The 19,785-nt window shown below is 43.8% G+C and overlaps 1 protein-coding gene across 1 annotated transcript in view; it reads right to left on the minus strand.

The window, feature by feature from the left end:
* The window catches only part of LOC126243321 (serine protease inhibitor dipetalogastin-like), a 320,107-nt gene that overhangs the window by 98,910 nt on the left and 201,412 nt on the right, over positions 1 to 19,785 (minus strand). Inside the window, exons 4-5 of the mRNA XM_049948158.1 lie at positions 11,007 to 11,141; positions 8,023 to 8,196 (exon numbers count right to left, since the gene is read on the minus strand). Coding sequence (XP_049804115.1) covers positions 8,023 to 8,196; positions 11,007 to 11,141 — 309 coding nt within the window. The remainder of the gene's footprint in view (positions 1 to 8,022; positions 8,197 to 11,006; positions 11,142 to 19,785) is intronic.

Here is a 19,785-nt window from a genome sequence, read left to right on the forward strand (position 1 = left end):
CGTTACTACTTTTAAATATTGTGCAAAGTATTAATAATGAAATCGACAGTTTGAGAGGGAGTTTAAAATGAACACTTATAAAAACTGTGATTGGTTATGTAGCTATGCAGCTAAAAAGGCAATAGTCTGTCTGTTGTTTGGAGCGGAACTCTTGTGGACGGATGTGAAAGCTACGGAAATAATTCATCTGAGTGTCGGAGTGAAGAAGCATGAATCTTGAGCTGTTGGCATACAAAACTATCTACGTAGCTGAATAGTTGGATAGCCGGTATAGAAGGAAAATTGTGGAGTATAACGAAGAAGATAGTCGTAATAGGTATGCGCCATTTTAATAAATTGTATCTGTTTCTGTGGTTCAAATAAATTGGTCTTAAGGCGTCATGATGAATCTGAATAGTCTTCCTGAACTGTATGTAGCATTGAAAAAGTTCAGTTGGAAAAGGAAACTATTTTCAAAGGAACATCCAAACAATTAAAACGAAATTTTTTAAATTATTTTGGAAGTATGCCAAGAAGAGATTTCAAAGTAAATAAGGGAATCAGAGTTTTGACTTGTTTTAGTACGTTAAACTGATGTTAATAAAATGTATTTCAAATGGCTGTTCTACACTGTTCCATATTAGCAAGTAAAGCAATAGAAAGTTTCTAGAGTGTCCTATCTCCTTCCAAATATGACGCACAGGCGTTAGCCGCGAGTTTGTTAGAAGACTTAGACAAGAAAAACGTAAATGAGACCCTGCCTAAAAAAAAAATTTATTCCGCTGATCTATGACGAGGAATCTGTTATGACTTGTTCCTCTGGTGGGGTACAAGCTATTGAGAAAAAATTCTATCCTAATGCAGAATATGTACATCGGTAATTTTATAATGAGTATTGACCAACTGCAATGTGATTTTCTTTCTTTTCTTTATATTACTTTGGAGACTGACGTTTCCATGGTCTCCTACAGCGCCACGAACCCGCAACGTCGCGCCGCCATGCGGGTCATCTCTCCAGCTCCGCAGGCGCACAGTCCGAAGTCAGCCTGGCCTGCAGGAAGCAGGCTAGTACACAGGGAGCGCAGAAGTGCAGTTCAGGCCGCCACATATACGGACCTTTTGGTGCATCCGCCGTGCCATTTTCCTCAGCCAATCCGAGCCCACATAGCTAGACCAATAGCTACCTCGCAGTCGTCCGCCACGTGGATGTAACTGTCCTCGCCCGGTGAGTAGCAGGCAGTTCCGTCTCTGCCAGCAGACTCAGAAGTTCGCCAGCACTACGCTGCCGTCCGCCCTTGCCACCCGGGACCACCGCGCGTCGCGACCCTCTGCTCCGGCTGTGAACTCAGAGCTGGAAATCCTTGTGTTGCTTGTGAGATGAGGTCTTAGTTTTCTCCCCACTGTGCATTTCAAAGACAGACGTTTTCGTTTGCAAGAGAATTTTTCAGAGGAAAGTCTCACGCAAGGATTTATTTATGTTGTTTTCCAAGAACTTTAAGTTGTCAAAGAAATCATTCTTTTATTTTCAAGAAAAAATTTTCTTGTTTGTTTCGAACTGCTAACAGAGCACAGAACTTACGTTCATGAAATAAACTGATTGTGTCAATAAATTTATTATTTATGAGTGAATCACTGAATTACTGTTAAAGTGCCCCAACCCGGGACACCACACACAGAATATGTGATTCTTCTCAAACAGCCCACGGCTGACCATATCCTTGATGACGTAGCGAAAAAGCATTTCCCTTGATCTTGTCCTACTTGGAATTGAAACCTTGATCGGCCTACACAGTTCATGACTGCGAGGAACACGTTGTTGACTGCATGAATAACATATTGGAAGATGACTCTATAATGACTGAAAGTGCAATTCACCAGCTCTTGGTTACAGAAAAGCTCTTTCCAGTTTTAGCTTTAATTATTGACTGGAATTCTGCGGAAAAATTATGTCATTAGTCAAAGTTCTCTTCGGTCAGCTACAACATAAAGATACAAATGTGTGCTCTGCCCATAAGGCAGTTTCGACCTTTGAAATGAATATTATCAAGACCCGAGAAGAAACTGACATCACTAGTGATAAAGAATCTACTGGTTGCTCTGTTAACAAAAGGAAGTTGGGCAGCACTGCGTGGAAAAGATAAGCAAAGGACGTATACGATGTGATAATTTCCGAGGCTAAATATCGTTTTAGTTTCTTAGGGCGTCATTAAGTTTGTCAGTTCAAAATGGTTCAAATGGCTCTGAGCACTATGGGACTCAACTGCTGAGGTTATTAGTCCCCTAGAACTTAGAACTAGTTAAACCTAACTAACCTAAGGACATCACAAACATCCATGCCCGAGGCAGGATTCGAACCTGCGATCGTAGCGGTCTTGCGGTTCCAGGCTGCAGCGCCTTTAACCGCACGGCCACTTCGGCCGGCTAAGTTTGTCAGTGTTTCTTATAGAAAAGTTTAGTCTGTACTGTTGTACGTTTCCTGAAGATATCTTAAAGAAAAATGTGTTCAGTGTATACACTTGTAGATAAGCTGACACTACGTCATGAAGTACTTCTGTCTACCTAGCACAAAAATTTAGATCAGGTCTGGTGCCGCTAGTCTAGCAGAGTTTCAATATAACCAACAGCCCAGGGAAGACATTCACTGAGTGCTCGAAACCTTTGGAGCTAATTCTCTCAATTCACATGGCGTCAGTCAAAACAGAAATACACTTTTCAACTTTGAAAACAATTAATATCGTTCTGGAGCAGCTCTATGAGTCAGGAAAGACTGTCGGCCTTGTCGATGCTTTCAATTGAAGGAGATCTCGTGGTGGAGGTCGCAGACTTCAATTAGCAAGTGACTAACAAGTCTGTACCAATAAAAAGGCAGGAGAGCAAGTTTCAATAGAATATGTCTACTCATGATGTACAATTTGTTTGTGATTTCCAGTCTTTTAAATGACGAATTTCAGTTCTACTATAAATGTAGCTTATTATGTAATGATAGTGATTTTTCTTGATAGTCGATAGATCGTAGCATTCTCACTGTCACGGATATTTTTCCATTACACATATATCAGTAACATTTCACAGGATCGTAATGTAGATTTTAGAAAAACTGAATTTTGTGACCATACAGCGTGAATTCTAGGGTTGTTAACATCGTAACGAATGCCGGGAAACCAGGCGCATAAATAAAGAATTTTCTCCCTCGTAAGTCTCTGAATAAAAAATGCAACGTTGAAACTTCGGTGCAACACCCAATTTCAGATACCGCGGGCCACCATTGCACAGACGTCTAATAGAGGAATCTACAGGGTGGCATGCAGCAGCATACTGTAATGAGGTGTATCTGCTAGGTAGTGGAGGACGGAATTCTTGTTAAAGCGAGCTGTGTTGGGTGAAGGCATAGAAAGAAGCTCGGTACCCGGCTGTTAACCGATCCATACGAAGACGCCCAGTTTTTACGGCAGGCGATGAAGTAGTTAACGAGCTTGAAACCCGCTGTCGGATATCCAGACTTAGGTATTCCACGATTATCCTGATTCACTTACGCAGAATGCAGAAACATACTGTTGAGAAGATGACTACTCGATCTCTGCGCTGTCCTCACATTACTGTACAGGCGAATATTAGAGAGAGTTAATGCACAGATACGGTGTAAAGGTACTGACAGAGTTTAAACTTACTCAGACATTTGTCGTGCACCTAGGCCCTAATAAGGATAACAAAATAAGTTCACGTTTTGATCCTACTGTGTTATTCTCGGAGAAAACTCGTCATCCAGATCGGAGCTAGTGCTATATTGAGAGTAAAGTCACGTGTCAGCTGGAAACTGTATGGATGGTAAAGTACGGTACGCGAAAGCTAGTACCGTAGTGGAACCACACAGTTAGGGTAGCAGATCATTCACTGTGAGTCTAAGGCGACTGACATTCGTCTTCGGCAGGAGGAAGAGAATCTTATGGAGTACTGAAGTCGAAAGGTGAGGGATGTTAAGTGCCGAAAGCGACTCTTTGGTAACACAAAGCACCCACATAATTTTTAACAACACTGTCCAGTGTTGTTCCTATAAAAAAACAAATTAACCTAAATATTTATGACTGACATTTGGTTCAAATGGCTCTGAGCACTATGGGACTTAACTTCTGTGGTCATCAGTCCCCTAGAACTTAGAACTACTTAAACCTAACTAACCTAAGGACATCACACACATCCATGCCCGAGGCAGGATTCGAACCATCGACCGTAGCGATCGCGCGGTTCCAGACTGTAGCGCCTAGAATCGTTCGGCCACCCCGGCCGGCGACGACTGACATTTGGGTTATTCGTCTGTCACCTTAGGTCTTATCTTCCAATCTTCCACAGAATTCCGAATGTAATATAAATTCTTACATTGTTTAAAAGCGTTCCGTAGTTTATTTCTTTCCATTACAACGTGAATCATTGAAGGTGCTCCTCGGACTAATTTATGTTTCGCTGCTTACTCTTAAATCCTCTTTCAGTATTACTCTGTGTTCTTCTGAGTACCACAGTACGCGAAAGACACTGTAGGCAATAATTTAAAAATTTGTATGCTTTATGCTGCTTTCCTCGAAACCTGTCTCGGCGTATCATATTTCACAGGTTCTGGGTAACGAATTAAATATTATTAATAGTATACGGCGAAGGTTTGTAATGTTTGAGAAGGATTCTGCCTCATTTACGCTGAATTTCTTTATTATTCTATAAAAAACACATCTAAGACCTCCACCAGCCAATTTTTCCACATTACTCTGAACTCATGATTACTCGACTTGCTGCAGTCCTCTTCCCCATGGCACACGCTTTCCAATAATTCTTTTTAGCTTCTCTTTTCAGTTAATTGTAAGCTCCTCATTCAGTACTAATTCTCCAAACCATGTTTTTTTGTTAATTTTAATCGTCTTTTTTTTTAATTCTACACTTTTCTCTAAGCTACTCAGCTTTTTTGTTTGTCACTGACACAGGTAAAACACGTAGGTGACCCGTACATTATAGACATCGTTTTAGAAACAAATATTTCATTGCGTGTTTTTTCTCCAACCATAAGCTGAAGTACGTGGCAGTTTCCCCCGTAGATTTCATATCTACACTTTCCTACTCTCTAACAACTCATTCGATCTTACAGACTTCCTCATTCATAATGTTCCTCTCATTTTCGACATGTTTATCCTTGCTGCTTTGCCTAGACTTACCACTGCTCACGTTAAAAATTTCATAATTGTTACTGGATTTCTTAATTTTTTTATGTCTTGAAGTGGTTCGTAAATCTTTGTCTTGTAATGACACAGATCAAGCGTACCTCTCTCTCTCTCTCCCGAGTTTTCCGCCGCTACCTCTCTCTCACAGAACCTGCCGCGAATGATCCGCGTTTTGCGTATTTTTCAGCAAATTCTATAAATTCTAATTTAATTTTATTTCATTGTAAGGTGTCACCTTGTAGTTTTGTTAACACGAATACGATTAATTTTAATAAGCAGATTAATATGTCAAAATGCCCCTATGCTGATGTTATCGATTTAATACCATGAGAATGAGAAAAGGAATCGTTCAGAAACGTACTCTGTTCCTCAGATTATCAAGTGAGAAACGCATGTTTTGCAACTGTGTACCCTTGTATCATGTTCACGTGATAAACGTACGAGTGGCAGGGGGAGATTTCCTGTTTCATAAACGCCGGTTGGGCATTCTGAAGGCGGCGACGGTCGCAGAGAGACAGAGAAGACAGACAGGCGAGAGGAGCAACAGTGAATAGCGTGCAAATTTTGGTCTGCAGTGTGTGTGTGTGTGTGTGTGTGTGTGTGTGTGTGTGTGTGTGTGTGTGTGTGTGTCTGCTGAATTGACAAAAATTAACGACTAAAAAGTCCTGTCGAGACTAAAAACAGGCACTAGACAACAGGTATTTAAATTTTCGACGAAATGTCTAACGTGATTGAAAAAGATGGTGTCGTTGGTACTAGCTCTATAATTAACACTTGGTGTCGAGAATGTACCTGAATAATAATAATTCAGAAACGCATACAGTTGTCCGTTTCTTATTTAACATAACCATCTTCTCACGAACATAAAGTCAAAAATTTAGTGACGTTGCATGACGGAGGTGACGCATTCAATCATGGTCCGCTACCTTGTTACAGGTACAGCAGATCACACTATCTGTATGATTCCGGGAAATATCACTTAGTGCATGGAGGACAGATCAAGGCACACTTTCAACATGAAAACAATGGAATTCTGTATTCAAGTGTAGACATTGCATGTCGCAGATCCTTTTACTTATGTTATGCAATGAGATTGTAAAAAAATTGATTCGTTACACAACAAACGGTTAAATGGCAGTGACAAGCCTACAAACAAAAGAATTTTACGCTACAATTTAAATACTCAACAGTAATACACTTACTTTACACTCAGGTGCCTAAAGTCATGGGGTAGCGATATGCACATGTACAGATGGCGGTAGTATCGCGTACACAAGGTATAAAAGGGCAGTGCATAGAGGAAGGTGTCATTTGCACTCGGGTGACTAATATGAAAAGGTTTTCGACGTGAATATGGCTGCACGACGAGACTTAATAGACTTTAAACGCGGAATGGTAGCTGGAGCTCGACGTCCAGGCATTAGATTTCAGAAATCGTCAGGGAATTCAGTATGCCGAGACCCACAGCGTCAAGCGTGGGCTGACCGTATCAAGTTTCAGGCATTCTCTTTCACCACAGCCAACGCAGTGGCCGACGGCCTTCGCTTAACGACCGGGAACAGAGATTTCAGTGCTAACAAAAAAGCAACATTACGTGAAGCAATTCAGTATGGGAGGTACTACGCTACTAACTTATTCGTTAGGACAGTGCGGCGAGATCTGGCGTTAAAGGTCTATTGCAGCAGACGACCAACGCGAGTGTCTTTGGTAATAGCACGACGTTGCCTACAGCGCCTCTCCTAGGCTCCTGACCACAACGGTTGGTCTCTGGACTACTGAGAAAACTAGTCCTAGTCGCGTGAGTCCTGATTTAAGTTGGTGAGAGCTGATGTAGGGTTCAAGTGTGGAGCAGACCCCACAAAGCCATGGACCCTGGCCGTCAACAAGGCACTGTGTAAGGTGCTGATGGCCCCATAATGGTGTGGGCTGTGTTTAAATGGAATGGATGGTTCAAATGGTTCTGAGCACAATGGGACTTAACTTCTGAGGTCATTAGTCCCCTAGAACTTAGAACTAGTTAAACCTAACTAACCTACGGACATCACACACATCCATGCCCGAGGCAGGATTCGAACCTGCGACCGTAGCGGTCTCGCGGTTCCAGACTGAAGCGCCTAGAACCGCTCGGCCACTCCGGCCGGCTAAATGGAATGGACTGGGTCCTCTAGTCCAACTAAACCAATCATTGACTGTAAATGGTTATATTCGGCTAAGACCATTTGGAGACATTCAACGACGGAATTTTCATGGATGACATGGCGCCGTGTCACAGGGCCACAAATGTTAGCGACTGGTCTGAAGAACATTCTGGACAATTCGAACGAATGATTTGGCTACCCAGATCGCCCAGCATGAATCCCATGCAACATTCATGGGACGTAATCGTGAGGTCGGTTCGTGCATAAAATCCTGCACCAGCCACACTCTCGCAATTACGAACAACTGTAGAGGCGGCATAACACAGTACTCAGTATTTCTTCAGGGAACTTAACAACTACTTGTTGAATCCATGCCACGCTGGGTTGCTGCACAACGCCGGCAAAAGGGGGTCCGACACGATATCCCGTGACTTTTGTCACATCAGTGTATTCCAGTTACACACCCAGTAACTTCAGTCGATCTATAACGCTATGAAAATTCGTATCTAAATAGGAACTCAGTTCTTTGGAGGAAGCCTAGAAGGACTTTTATGGAAATACACTACACGAACATGCACAGAACTCTGCGATCTAGAGGCAGCGCCGCTAACCAAGAGACTAAAGCTGTTAATGTTAACAAACCGAATTAATCTTCCTTCGTAAGGAGCGATTGGCTGTGCGTGAAGGACTACGCTCATACTCACTGGGATTGTGCTGTCGCAGACAGAGCAGGGCGCCTAGGCTGGGGTAGGTGACGCCGTTGTTGGCGCAGATGGGCTGCTGCGCATGCGCCCTGCCGGGACCTCCGCCGCGACACTCCTCTGCCGCCACGGCGCCCGCCTCGTCTGCGCATGCGCCGGTCCCAGCTATCGTGATATCTGGAAACCATCATATACGTAACAACGCTTAGACATGCTTTCACGTAACTGGTAGTACCTTAAATCTTGTTCTCTATCTTCTTCAATTCCTAATTGGGTCGGTACATAGTTCAACAAGTTTATTTGACGTGAGTTGTCTTGAGTTATTTCATCTTAGAGTGCATCTCAAAACAAACAAACAAAAAATGGATGTGCGTAGGGAGCCATGAATACTTCGTCATCTTATATTGCTACGTAAGTCATCCAAGTAAGTGCTAACTTTCACCCTCCAGACGATCGCATGTATGAGTGTGGGAACTCTCCTAAAAACAATATACATATTGGACCGTTCACTCGCGGCTCATAGACCAATACACGGATTTGATTCTCACAACCGTTACTTCCTCCAGTCAGCTGGGGACGATCGGTTTAATGCTGAGGAGGAAAGGTTATAGCTAACTACGAGACACGGGTTACTAGAAAGATATATGAAGTGATGCAGCTAAGACAGGTCACCCCAAATTCAGGCTGTTTCACAATTCGTATTACAAGTTTTCTGGGGTTTTATAGGGGACATAATAGATAAATTTTTGATAAGAAACCCATTTCCGGAAATTTACTGTTTGGATATAAAACAGATTTCGTGATCGGATCACTTTCGTATCTCCCGCATACCAGCACACGAGTGCGTCATCATCAGTCCCTGTTGTGATTATGATATCACATACAATTTTCGTCCCCTCCACTCTTTTGACTTTGAAAAAGAAGTGCTTCGTCAATTAGAAGAGAACGCGACGAGACTACTCAAAACGTTTCCCGTGCCCTGAACTTCAAACAGGTCATAGGTCACGGTCTCTGCTGTATGTGTACCGTGAACTGTGAAATTTGAAAGTGGCCCGACCTTCAAATTTGCTTTCAATCCCAATGGTGTAGTACAACAGTTTCTTATTCAAACTTTATCTATAACCTCTTGAAGCCTGTAATTGGAATTGTAGAACTTTCTGTATATGCTGAAGGAATACTTATATCGATGTACGGTTTCTGCTTCGTTATAGGGCAGAATGTGGCGAATTTTCTGGCGCACACAAGAAATTTTTAAACCGTATGTAGTGACCTGAGAGACGTCAATACAAACGCAATTTCAATACAAAAACTGATGCGTGAAATATCATTCGTTTCCGGCGTCAATAGTACGTACTGAAGCAAATAATCTTCGTCGACTATTACACTCAGGTTCCACGTCTTCGTGTAAGGCATTTGGACGTCATAGGGTTATTATTGCCATTTAAGGTGAAAAAGTAATATTAAGTTACCTGAAGATCGAAACCGGTTATAAATAAAGAATTATTTTTCAGCTTGGAGGTTGAAATACGACGTTTTCACATACTTACTAGCCGTTGGATGCCACATACACAAAACACAAGCAGTAACTCTCATAAAGGATAACTGCTGTAGGAAATGCAACGTACGTAGGTTTATCGTATACGATAAGGTCGCAAACCCACGAGAATTTTATCGAAGCAAACATGGAAAGATAACACAAGTATAAAGTTGAAAATAAGTGAGGATGATTACGAAGGAAATAGGACTCCGTTCGACATCGAACGAAGAGAGGATCACGAAACTCCAGAAAGCATTCAGACTTACTTGGAACCTCTGTAATAAAAGTAGTTCCTCCGTCAATACCAAATAAGACACTATACCACAGTGGTCTTACCAGTGCTTGTACGCCTCAGAAACAACAGGAATCAAAATCTAGGAGAGAGAAAAGCAATAGAGGAGAATGCTAAGAGAGATCTACGGACCAGTCGAGAAGGAAGAGAGCTCCAGAAAGAGACCAACAAAAGAACCGCACTTACAGACAGAGACGTTCAGTGTAAGAAGGCCAAAGTTCTATGGACATTCACATAGTATGGCTAAGGACGGGATGACCAAGATTTTTAATATAGTGACGACTAATGCTCTGAAAACCAGCTGGGTAAAGAAAACCACGGATGACCGCAGGAAACTAAACATCTGCACAGAAGACATGACAGACAGGGAAAAAAGAAAAAAAAGAAAAAGTCAGAAAACATATCTGAGCAAACACAAAAAGAAGTGGGCAGAACAGACGAAGATGAAGACTATATGAGAGATTTTAGACAAGAAAGAAGAAGGAGATGGAAAAACTGGCATAAATATTGACTCTCAATTATCACTCTCCTTGAGTGGGAATTACCGAGGGTTACAATAATGACAGTACATTCACATGCTTGTCTTCTTACACTCCTATACTTGCGACAAAGGTCGTAGCCGATATTTGTCATTATATGAGATAGGTAAAATACTCCTGAAATAAGACGAATCCTTTACGATGAGTAGATATAAAAATTATGGCCAAAACAAAAGTTACATAATTGAACTTTGGTTGTTTGCCCGTACATGTCTGCAGTCACGGTAAACATTGAAATACCAGCGCCATAATACGCTGCTAGAGAAGTCAAAACAAAATGATGACTAAGGAAGTCAATTAGATTGGCCTGAGACGGCTGCAGCATTTCCGCTGCTGCAGGAAACTAATTACCGCGTGATACTCGAGTTTCCCTGTGGCGCCTCTAGCAGTGTGCTGTGGTATTTTGCAGCAGGCCATTTCAATGTGCGTCAGCACTACAGACGTCACTGCAAACAAACAATAAAATAATTGTCAAATTTTATTTTTCCGAGGTCGTAATTAAGACCTTATGACTCCCCTCGTACTTTAGTAAGCATTTGTGTGGCATGTAGTTATCAATAATGGCTATAAGGAATGGTGCACTAGTCTAGCGGTTACTGTGGGTAGTCGAGGTACTGACTGCCGTCCATGAGGGCGGCGCACTTGAGAGCCTCGATGTTGGGGTAGGTGGCGCCGTCGGAACCGCACACCGGCTCGAAGTGGAGGCCGACGGCGCAGCGCACGCGGCACGGACCCTCGTACTGCACGCTGTTGGCTGCAACACAAACACACGAGTCGGACGAAAATACGGAGACACCGCGAGAAAACAATGCTTGAACATAAATGCAGATGCTACAGGTTGCACTGTTGTATTTGACCACAAATGGCACAGGTGGACTCTCCTAAATATGTTGCCAATGTCAGTGGCAGTCGGAATAGTGTTCTGTGTAACTGTGACTGTATTATGTCCGAACTAAGTGCATCTGAACGTCAAAATTGTTAGTGCTTCTGTGGCAGGTGTTTCCGTGACCACGATAGGTGGTGTTTGTTGTCTGAAGAAGCACCATATCCCAGACTTATACGGCATGCGGGGTAAGTGTAAAGGCTTCCTATGCTAAGTCACAACGCGGAAGAAAGTGTGTGTTGAGTGCTTTTGGCAGACTCTCAGGAGGACGATTGTGACGAAAAAGAAGAGAACGACAGCTGCTAAAGTCATCGCAGAACTGAATATCGCACTGTCAGTTCAAAACAACGTGGAGGGAGCTCCAGAAGCAGGGAACTGCAGTGCGAGCCGGTATTCTATAACCACTCACCAGTGATGGAAATGCCCGTAATAGGAAAATGTGGTGTCGAAGCCATAAAACCTAGTTCAAATGGCTCTGAGTACTATGGGACTTAACATCTGAGGCCATCAGTCCTCTAGAACTCAGAACTACTTAAACCTAACTAACCTAAGGATATCACACACATCCTTGTGCCAGGCAGGATTCGAACCTGCGACCGTAGCGGTCGGGCGGGTCCAGACTGAAGCGCCTAGAACCACTCGGCCACTGCGGCCGGCCATAAAACCTTGACTATGTATCAATGAAAGAAAGTCATTTGCTACGATGAGAGTTGTTTCACATTGTTTTCAACTTCAGGCCAAGTTTACGACTCAGGAGTGAAATACGGAGGGGGTTCGATGATGATTTGGACAGCCACATTGTAGTATTCCTTGGGTTCCCTATGTAAGCTCCATTTACTGCCAAGGATTAAGTGACCATTTTCGCTGACCCATGTCCATCCCATGGTACAATGTGTGCCCTCAGTGGTGACGCTGTGTTCCAAGATGACAGGGCCCCGGTTCGCAAAGCTCGCATCGTCCAGGACTGGTTTTGTGAGCACGAGGATGAATCGTCGCATCTCCCCTGACCACAACAATCGCCAGATGTCACTATTATTGAGCCTTTGTGGTCTATTTTGGAGAGATGGGTGTGTGATGTTGCAAAATGGTTCAAATGGCTCTGAGCACTATGGGACTTTACAGCTGAGGTCATCAGTCCCCTAGAACTTAGAACTACGTAAACCTAACTAACCTAAAGACATCACACACATCCATGCCCGTGGCAGGATTCGAACCTGCGACCGTGGCGATCGCACGGTTCCAGACTGAAGCGCCTAGAACCGCTCGGCCACATCGGCCGGCGGTGTGTGATGGTTATCCATAATCGTTACCTGTACTTGACACTACTTTGCAGGAAAAATGGTATAAGAGTGAGTTGAAAACCTAATACGACCTTTATTTATCCATTCCGAGACGACTAGAAGCTGCTCTGAATGTCAGCAGATTTCCTACACCGTGTTAGACATGGTAATGCGTCATGTTTTTGGTGTTGCATATTTTTGTCCATTTCATGTATATTCTTGCTGAGCTCACAGTTTTTATTCTGTCCGCGCTTCCCTTGAATCGCGAGGTCATACGGCATGAGAACGAAGACAAGATTAGACTAATTACAACACGCACAGAGGCAGTGAAGCAATCTTTCTTCCTGCTCTTCGTACAAGAATGGAACTGTAAGGTAATCCCAGCATCCGGTACTGTGTTGGGTACCTTCTGACATGCACTTCACAGTAGTTTTCATAGTATGGATGTAGATGTAAATGTAGATATTCTGATTACGAGAGTTTAACGTACAGGGTATTTCAGAATCCGCGGATAACATTTCGAAAGTTGACCATGAATATTTTCTATTTTTGTGTAAGTGGCCTGTGGCTCATTACAGAGTAATAATGGTTTATTACGTTTGTTACCCCAACTGTTGTCGTGATGGTCTAGCAGAAAGAGCACTAGATTCCGGCCCTGGAGGTCTCGGGTTCATCCCAGATAGAGACAGACACTTTTTCTCGTTCCAGTCCCCTCCAGAACAGCACCAGGTGCACTCAAACTACTACCAGGAGAGTACGAGGTGTCGTTCCCGCTGGTAAAAAGCGGTCGGGGTGATGAACCTGCCATCCTCCTCATCCTAGTGTCGTGCTGAGAAAAGGCTCCACTCTACCTGCAGTCAGGTAATTCGGCCGGTCACGGGCTTGCACCACATATTTAACTTCAGCTTTACCCTACACCAGTTACCTTTGTTGCTATGAAACAACCTTCACAGAAGCTAGGGATCCTGTAATATGCAATCATCAAAAGGTACATCTCACAACATCCAGTAATGCAACAATCGTAAAGCACAAATGTATTATGATGTATTTGCGTCGCTGCAGGAGCGGCCAAACTTAGTATTGTTGTGTAACTCGTCCAGTGCAATCAGTGATCCCATATACAAGTTGTACATTGTAGAAATCTTCAGTAGTAAAACTATCCGTTGCGTACCATTGTTAACGAGTAACAAAAACGGCTTAAAATATAAACTCGACACAAATTGGAAATTTGTCGCAAGGTCTTATGCGACCAAACTGATGAGGTCATCGGTCCCTAAGCTTACGCACTACTGTATCTAACTTAAACTAACTTACTCTAAGAATGCACGTCCTCTGAACTTATCATTCTGAAGAAGGCGTAGCGCCGGCGTCAGCCGTCCTTTTTTCAAAATTTCATGTCGGTCGGTTTTACAATTTATTGAAAATGAAACCTCGGTAAGGAAGTAATGGTTTATTACTCGAAAACATTACACCGCTTCTTGTAGAAGGTTGGGCTCCGTCCAGATTCACTGCACACAGGACAACTAACGCAAGAGAAACGTAGAGATGCGGCATCCCAGCTACAGGCCTGCTGTGCCACCGAAGCAGGCAGCAACACGGCTACGACAGCCTGTACCCCCATGCAACCGAGCGTTTGCAGGCAGCCTGGCATGTGTGTGGTCTGCTCAGCAAGCTGCCTTAGGTTAGGGTTAAGCTTTCGTCCTTTGACTTACTCTCTATTGCTGGTAGGTTAGAAGAAGTAACACAAACGGGTAGCCCCTTCTACCGCAGTGTGCGGGTTACCCCTTCAACCGCAGTGTGCGAATTGCCTAGCCTTAAGATGCAGTGATGACAGCTGATGACGCGATTCATGTCATTCAAGCTGGCTGCCGTGACATCAGCTGATGACGCAGGTACTGTTATTCAAAATTGCGGCTTTTGGCGGGAAGTTTCAATTTTGACGAGAAATTGAATTAGTTGCTTCAACGGGTCACCTGGCAGTCCCCACCCCCCACCCCCACCCCCACCCCCTTTCCCGATTTTTTTCAATATGGCTTGTGAAAAACGGCGGTAAATTTGAATTTTGGACGGAATTTAGCTCTAAGTCCTTACTCTCACAGCTGAGGGTAGTTAGTGCGGTGTTGCCATCACCAGAGTGTGCTAGTGGCGCCAATGGCGAGAAACAAGAGCCTGAGTTGCCAGTGCTTGCTGAACTGCACGTGAGGAAGGAGCACGTGTTCGATAATCGAGATGAATGTGAGGGATAGAGCAGCTTTCAATAGCTGCATTACATGTACACATTCGAAGGAGGACTGTAGCCAGAGTGGCATATGTGGTATGAAAGAGTGTAGGAGAAAGAAGCAGAAGAATACAGTTCAGCAGATTGCGACAATGCAGAGGGACGGAGCCAAGATGCATGTCGTGGCCGATACATACTCGTGCACATGCTCAAACTGTCGAGATATCCAACATGAAGCATTCACTCTCCCAAAACAGAAGAGGCCGCCAGTTGAGGTCAGTTCACTTCAGTGGAAGAACACTCATGTATGCGATATATACCATTGAAGAGCAGCTGCCCATATCCATCCTCGTGGCTGTACGGAATGTGTTCTATCGAGGGACCGAGCGATGTGGCGAAGTGGTTAGACACTGGACTCGCATTCGGGAGGACGGCGGTTCAATCCCGCGTCCGGCCATCCTGATTTAGGTTTTCCGTGATTTCCCTAAATCGCTCCAGGCAAATGCCGGGATGGTTCCTTTCAAAGGGTAAGGCCGACTTCCTTCCCCGTCCTTCCCTAATCCGATGAGACCGATGACCTCGCTGTCTGGTCTCCTTCCCCGAAACAACCAACCAACCTTCTATCGAGGAGCTATTGGTGTCTGACCAGGTGTAGTTTAATAGCCAAGTTCCCTGTAAGCATACAACCGAGGACTGTCCCCATAGCCTCCTACAACTAGAATAGAAGCGAGCATTAATGCCTGAACATATGAAGAGGAAGAATACAGTCCTGCAAATAAATGCTTTGCATCGAGATGCATTAAAGAAGCATTACATAACACATGCAAACATCTGTCTCTGCTGGAACTGTCTGTCATTTCTAAAACCTACACATGAGCTCCCGCCCCACAAGAGACAACTGCCTCCGATCCAGCATGCTGAGAAGCAGCACTAGAGGGTCCTGCATAGTATTAGCCTTCATAGTACGCACCTTCTATTGAGCAACGCCCAAGAGACGTTCCAGCATAAGTGCAACAACAGATGGCTAACCGCGCTGGCGTGGATGTTGTGGATGAGAAGTTACCAAACTCCACTGCACCGCCACCTTTATTACTCGCCACATGCTGTGTGTTAACGGTTAGCGGTACAAAACGTTTTCATGTAGGAATTGAAGTTTCACAAGACGGTTGCTTGTCAAGTATGTTAGTGCTCGAAAATGTGTCTGATTTTCAGACTATGAGTGGGCGAACTCTGTAGTGCAAAAACATACATCAAGAAGCATATGACTACAGAATATGTTCCGTCCCACTCCTACCAGGACATCTACTGCGACAGTCTAAGGCTGAGTATATTATCAATGTATGATGATGGCACTCGACGAGTTAAAAGTGTTGAGGGTCAGAGTATTAACGTGCGGGCACTCGACTGTTGATAATATTTTAAAACTATACTCCGCGATAACTACTACGATGCAGAGACTAAATCGATGATTCCCATACGTTCAAGCCGTATACAGTGCTATCATTAACTGTCTTCACACATGTAGCACTCACATAGAAGATACAGACCATTGTTTTAGTACCCGTACAAGTGCACTGCCGAAGTCTTGTGCTATTCGCCGATTAGGTGTGGAAAACGTTGAACTCAAATTTACTGATGGAATACCAGACTACTGCAGTGCGCCGATAACATTGCGAGATACAGGTGCAGAATTTGAGGGGTATAAGAACCAGCTACTTTCCGAACACTGTACTGCTGTTACACCGATTAAAAAAGAAGCAAGTGATTTTTTCGAAGTTGGTGATAATGTCATGTATAAATGTAGATCGTGAATAAAAAATATATTCATAATCTCAAATTTGTGTTTGTATTATTTCTCTAGACAAAATGATCCCACATAGAAATTTCATGCACATTTACGCACGTAAATGCACTTTTACACATGTTTACGCTCGCACTTTGTGAAAAAACGATCCTACATAAAAGCCTATTGCACGCCAGTACCTAACACAAAAGATATCATGGCAGGATGGATGAAATACCCTTACCACAAGGACATGGTTTTGTGATGATGATGAAGATCCTGCTTGGAAAAAATTTCGCAACTGGACTTCAAACTTTCGCAAATATCGATCCTAATTACGTAATTAATCACAAAGATCGGTCCTAATTACACAACTACAGGGTGGTCCATTGATTGTGACGGGCCAAATATCACACGAAATAAGCGTTAAATGAAAAAACTACAAAGAACGAAACTTGTCTAGCGTGAAGGGGGAAACCAGATGGTGCATTGGTTGGCCCGCTAGATGGCGCTACCATAGGTCAAACGGATATCAACTGCGTTTTTTTAAATACGAACCCCCATTTTTATTACATATTCGTGTAGTACGAAATGAAATATGAAGTTTTAGATGGACCACTTTTTTCGCTTTGTAATAGATGGCGCTGTAATTTTAGACGAACAGTTGGTAACAGGTAGGTTTTTTAAATTAAAATACAGAATGCAGGTACGTTTGAACATTTTATTTCGGTTGTTCCAATGTGATACGTGTACCTTTATGAACTTATCATTTCTGAGAAAGCATGTTGTTACAGCGTGATTGCCTGTAAAAACCACATTAATTCAATAAATGCTCAGAATTATGTCCGTCAGCCTCAATGCATTTGGCTATACGTGTAACGACATTCCTCTCAACAGCGAGCAGTTCGCCTTCCGTAATGTTCACATATGCATTGACAACGCGCTGACGCATGTTGTCAGGCTTTGTCAGTGGATCACGACAGCAAATATCCTTCAACTTTCCCCACAGAAAGAAATCCGGGGACTGTAGATCCGGTGAACGTGGGGGCCATGGTATGGTGCTTCGACGACCAATCCACCTGTCATGAAATACGCTATTCAATACCACTTCTACTGCTTCAACCGCACGCGAGATATGTGCCGGACATCCATCATGTTGGAAGTACAAAATGGTTCAAATGGCTCTGAGCATTATGGGACTTAACTTCTGAGGTTATCAGTCCCCTAGAACTAAAAACTACTTAAACCTAACTAACCTAAGGAAATAAGGAAATCACACACATCCATGCCCGAGGCAGGATTCGAACCTGCGACCGTAGCGGTCGCGCGGTTCCAGACAGTAGCACCTAGAACCGCTCGGCCACTCCGGTCGGCTTAGGAAGTACATCGCCATTCTGTCATGCAGTGAAACATCTTGTAGTAACATTGGTAGAACATTACGTAGGAAATCAGCATACATTGCACCATTTAAAATGCTATCGATAAAATGGGGGCCAATTATCCTTCCTCCCATAATGCAGCATCATACATTAACCCGCCAAGGTCGCTGATGTTCCACTTGTCGCAGCCATCGTGGATTCTCCGTTGCCCAGTAGTGCATATTATGCCGGTTTACGTTACCGCTGTTGGTGAATGACGCTTCGTCGCTAAATAGAACGCGTGCAAACAATCTGTCATTGTCCCGTAATTTCTCTTGTGCCCAGTGGCAGAACTGTACACGACGTTCAAAGTCGTCGCCATGCAATTCCTGGTGCATAGAAATATGGTACGGGTGCAATCGATGTTGATGTAGCATTCTCGACACCGACGTTTTTGAGATTCCCGATTCTCGCGCAATTTGTCTGCTACTGGAGTGCGGATTAGCCGCGACAGCAGCTAAAATACTTACTTGGGCATCATCATTTGTTGCAGGTCGTGGTTGATGTTTCACATGTGGCTGAACACTTCCTGTTTCCTTAAATAACGTAACTATCCAGCGAACGATCTGGACACTTGGATGATGTCGTCCAGGATACCGAGCAGCACACATAGCACACGCTCGTTGGGCATTTTGATCGCAATAGCCATACGTCAACACGATATCGACTTTTTCCGCAATTAGTAAACGGTCCATTTTAACACGGGTAATGTATCACGAAGCAAATATCGTCCGCACAGGCGGAATGTTACGTGATACCACGTTTGTGACTATTACAGTGCCATCTATCACAAAGCGCAAAAAGTGGTCCAACTAAAACATTCATATTTCCTTACGTACTACACGAATATGTAATAAAAAATGGGGGTTCCTATTCAAAAATACGCAGTTGATTTCCGTTTGACCTATGGCAGCGCCATCTAGCAGGCCAATCATAGCGCCATCTGGTTTCCCCCTTCAAGCTAGAAGAGTTTCGTTCTTTGTAGTTTTTTCGTTTGATACTTATTTCGTGAGAAATTTGGCCCGGTCACTATCAATGGACACTCTATCCTTCACATTCAACAAGATGATCAAAGACATGCTCCGTCCTCACAGGCAGCTCAGCAGGCACTGACAACTCAGGCACTTGTTTCCCGCCGTTGGTGCCACTAGCACACTCTGGTGACGGCAACACCGCACTAACTACCCTTAGCAGTGAGAGTAAGGACTTAGAGCTAAATTTCCTCCAAAATTCAAATTTTCCGCCCATTTTCCACGCACCATATTTCAAAAAGTCCGAACGGGGAGGGGGGGCTGGCAAGGGACTGCCAGGTGACTCGTTGAAGCAAATAATTCAATTTACAGACACAATTCCCGCCGAAAACCGCCAACTTGAATAACGGTACCCGCGTCATCAGCTGACGTCACCGCAGCTATCGTAAATGACGCCAATCGCGTCCTCATCTGACGTCACATACTCGCGTCATCAGCTGTCGTCACTGCCCCTTAAGAGTAGGCAACCCGCACACTGCTCTTGAAGGGGTGGCAACCCTCACGTTTGGGATGACTCTCTCCTCTCTCCCCTACTTCTAAACCCCCAACTCTACTCGCTGTACTAATTGGGCAGCACATTTAAGCGGCATTTAATGTACATATAATTACAGCGCTAACAAACTGTCTTTCTTTGTCGTCAGTTTACTCCCTTGTAATCACTCAACATCTACCTATGCACAACAGCATCATCAGCAAATGCCTCAGACTGTTACTCGCCCTGCCTGTCAGATCATTTATGAATATAGCTGCCATGCAACATCGTCTAAATACATTGTTTCATAGTA

The sequence above is a fragment of the Schistocerca nitens genome, chromosome 1 (assembly GCF_023898315.1).
Source record: "Schistocerca nitens isolate TAMUIC-IGC-003100 chromosome 1, iqSchNite1.1, whole genome shotgun sequence".
NCBI lineage: Eukaryota > Metazoa > Arthropoda > Insecta > Orthoptera > Acrididae > Schistocerca > Schistocerca nitens.